This window comes from Chinchilla lanigera, unplaced genomic scaffold (genome assembly GCF_000276665.1).
Source record: "Chinchilla lanigera isolate Chin_1 unplaced genomic scaffold, ChiLan1.0 scaffold00094, whole genome shotgun sequence".
NCBI classification, from domain to species: Eukaryota; Metazoa; Chordata; class Mammalia; order Rodentia; family Chinchillidae; genus Chinchilla; species Chinchilla lanigera.
The window spans coordinates 6,367,708-6,371,014 of NW_004955495.1; the positions used below are offsets into that span (position 1 = coordinate 6,367,708).

The following is a 3,307-nucleotide window of genomic DNA, read 5'->3' on the forward strand; positions in this document are numbered from 1 at the left end:
ATCCTCCTGCCTCAGCCTCCTGAGTGCTGGGATTATAGGCGTGCGCCACCACACCCGGCTTCTAAATTTTGAGACAAGGTCTTGCTGAGTTACCCAGGCTGGGCTCTAACTTGTGACCCTTCGGCCTCATCCTCCCAGAGTGCTGAGATGACAGGCGCTCGCCACCACACCCAGCCAGGCTGTGACCTTTCTATCATACTGGCCAGGTGCCTAGTGGCTAAGAACGGCGCCGAGGGTTGCCTGAGGGAGCGACACTGGATGGAATGAAGAAAAGGCGCACTGGTACGCTGGCTGCGGGCCGTCTGTGAGCTCGTCCCTCTTCTTTCAGCCCACACCCGCCGTGCATGCGAGTTGGGGCTGGAAGCTGGGGACTTACTGAGCTACTTGACAGGCTCTGGAGGTCGGAGGAGACCTGGATTGGAGGAGCAAGGCGTGGCCGGCGCAGCAGCAGCAAACTGCGATTCCCAGGGACCTGTCCGGCGCGGGGCTCCCGCGAAACCTGTCTCCCTCTGCTGCCGGCTGGAGGAATCGCGGGCGCTCTCTTAGGAGAATGTGCAAAGATTTCCGACCCGGCCTCCAAGCACTCAGAATGAGCCGACCCGGGCGCTGCCGCTCGGCCAGAATCCCGCTTCGAGTCCGTGACAAACCCCGACGCTCCCACCCACAAGTGGGTTCAAATTCCACGTTTTCTCTTCTATGTGATTCTGGACAAGTCCTTTCACCGTCTGCCCTCAGTTCTCTCCACTGGAAATAACGCTGGCATTAAGTGCCAGGGTGTCAGGCGGCCGCACCAGGCTGTGACCTCTCTATGCAGTGCCTAGGTGCCTCGGGGCTAAGCAGCCCGGAGGGCAAGGATGGAAATGACCGCTGTACAAAGTCACCGCTCAATTGCTCTAGGCCATCCTGAGTTAGCCGCAGGCCGATGCGCAAGCCGGGGGCACTCCGACACGCAGAGCAGACACAACCCTCCGCGACACGCGTCCGGACCACCCGCCCACCAACAACACAACGACTAACGTGTTCCGACCATCCCCGGAAGTCATTGTAAATGGCTTCCGGACCTGCGCGAGCAGCCTTCCGGCGGAGTTGCGCAGGGCCCTTTGTGCGCATGCGTGCTGTGCCTGCGCCTGCGCAGTGTGTTTGGGGTGCCAGGGTGACCTAGTTCGCAGACGGAGGTACGATGTTGACCAGGTTCCTGGGTCCGCGCTACCGACAGCTGGCTAAGAACTGGTGAGGACCCCACCCGCAGCCCCAACCCCAGCCCTAGCCCCAGCCCCAGCCCATCCCCGCGCCGCCTCGGGCGCTGGTCCGAGGTTCCCTACTGTGTCCGGTGACAGAGGGGGAAACAGGCTCGCAGAGGCGAACGCTCCGTCCCAGCGCGCGCCGGCGGTGGCGGACTCGAGGCCGGACCCAGCATCCGCGCCCAGTGCCTGAGCCCGCCGAGCTTCAGTTTCCCCACCTCTACCTGGAGAACCTGGCAGTGTCCATCTGGGTGGAAATCCCAGAAGGCCCGGGCGCTCCAGGTCCCCGAAACTCCGAGCCCGACACCAGCTTGCACCCTTTTTATGTTTGAGACAAGGTCTCGCTGAATTCATCAGGCTGGAGTAGAACTTGCAGTCTTCCTGTCTCAGCCTCCCAGCAGAGTACTGGGATTACAGGTGTGCGCCACCACACCTGGTTAATTTTTTTGTTTGTTTGTTTGTTTTTTTTGGTCTTTTTGAGACAGACTCTCACTATGCAATTCGGGCTGGTTTCGAGCTCGCAGCCATCCTCCTGCCTCAGCCTCTCGAGTGCTGGGATTACAGGGAGGCGCCACCATGCCCGGTTTGTTTTGGGGTTTTTTGAGACAAGGACTTGCACTGTAATTCAGGCTGTCCCTGAATTCACTATGTAGTCCAGGCTGGCCTTGAACTCGTGGCAATCCTCTTGCCTCAGGCTCCTGAATGCTGGGATTACAGGCATGAGCCACCACACCTGGAGATTTTGTTTTTTTGAATTGTGGTGTTGAGATGAAACCCGGGACCACCTGGAGGCTAAGCACCTTTTTGTACTACTTAGCCACACCCCCAGCCCTTCAAAGGATTTTTTTGTTTGTTTAATTTCTTTTTCTTTTTTTTTTTTTTTTGAGATAGGGTCTTGCTGAGTAGGCCAAGCCGGCCTTGAACTCACTGTGCAGCACAGGCTGGCCTCAAACTCTTGGCAGTCCTGCCTCAGCCTCCCTAGTGCTGGGAGAACAGGCGTGTGCCACCATACCCGGTGTCAAATTATCTTTAACAAGGTGCATGCAATCTGTTCCCACATGGAATCCAAGATCAGATTGATGTGACCCCTCATTGGAGCCAGGATGGGAGTGACCTCAGGGGTCACTTACTGTCCACACTGTGCTAAGAAGCCAGGGTTTATCCTAGAAGGGCAGTGATGTCTGGCCAGTGGGGTTACTTGGTGGCCTTTGGTTAGGAATTCCCTGGTAACAGCAAGTAGGGGAGGGGAAAGCAGGTGGCAGGGGCCCCGAAGCCCTGTCACAGGGATTCTGGCTTTGGGAGCCCGGGAAGCAGGGCTGTGCAGGAGGTGCTGGGCTTGTGTCTGAGCTCTGGCACCCGCAGAGTCTCTGCTCACCACCTGGTCACCATGGATGAGTCAGCCTGGCTGAGCCCCAGTGTCTCGGTCTGAGAACACAGAGGAGGGGTTTGTGTTTGGTCAGTGTGGCCATTATTTGTGTCCGTCCTCCATACCTAGTGAAGTCAGGTTCATGGTGCATGTCCCCAGTCCCAGTGGGAGTGACCAGGGCAGTGGGGGAAATAGAAGCCGATCACCCCAGCATATTTACCAGAAAGGGAAGGTTCCCCTGATGGTAACTGTTGCATGATGGGCTGAGGACGCCACTGTGTTGGTGACCTCTGTCCCATTGCCAGGGCAGTGGCAGCAGCAATTGGAGACTCCTGTGTGGGCCATGAGGGGTTAGCGGGGACCTGGCCCGTGCACAGGAGTTGTCTACAGTGAGGTGGCTGGAGCAAGGGTGATGTGACCCCCTGTCACCTCAAGGAGAAGTACCTCTGACATGCAGAGACAAAAGCTTTATTATGAGTCAGTGAGGTGGAGGCTGAGGTTTAAATCCCAGCCTCCCCTGGGCAGCAGTGGTACTATTACAGTTACCCACTGTTGTAGAAGAAGCCACCCCAGAGTGTAGGGGTTTCAAATAGCAATGTTTGCTGACACAGTGATGCACATGTATAATCTGAGCTGCTGAGGAGGCTGAGGCAGGAGGGCTGCAAGTTCAGGCTTCAATCTCCAGTACTATTTTTAAAAA

The 3,307-nt window shown here is 57.1% G+C and overlaps 1 protein-coding gene across 1 annotated transcript in view; it reads left to right on the top strand.

The window, feature by feature from the left end:
* The first annotated feature begins 1,119 nt into the window (after positions 1-1,119).
* The window catches only part of LOC102028311 (cytochrome b-c1 complex subunit 10), a 4,112-nt gene continuing 1,924 nt past the window's right edge, over positions 1,120-3,307 (top strand). The window contains exon 1 of the mRNA XM_005405957.2: positions 1,120-1,230. Within this exon, the coding sequence (XP_005406014.1) occupies positions 1,181-1,230 (50 nt within the window). The 5' untranslated portion in view covers positions 1,120-1,180. The remainder of the gene's footprint in view (positions 1,231-3,307) is intronic.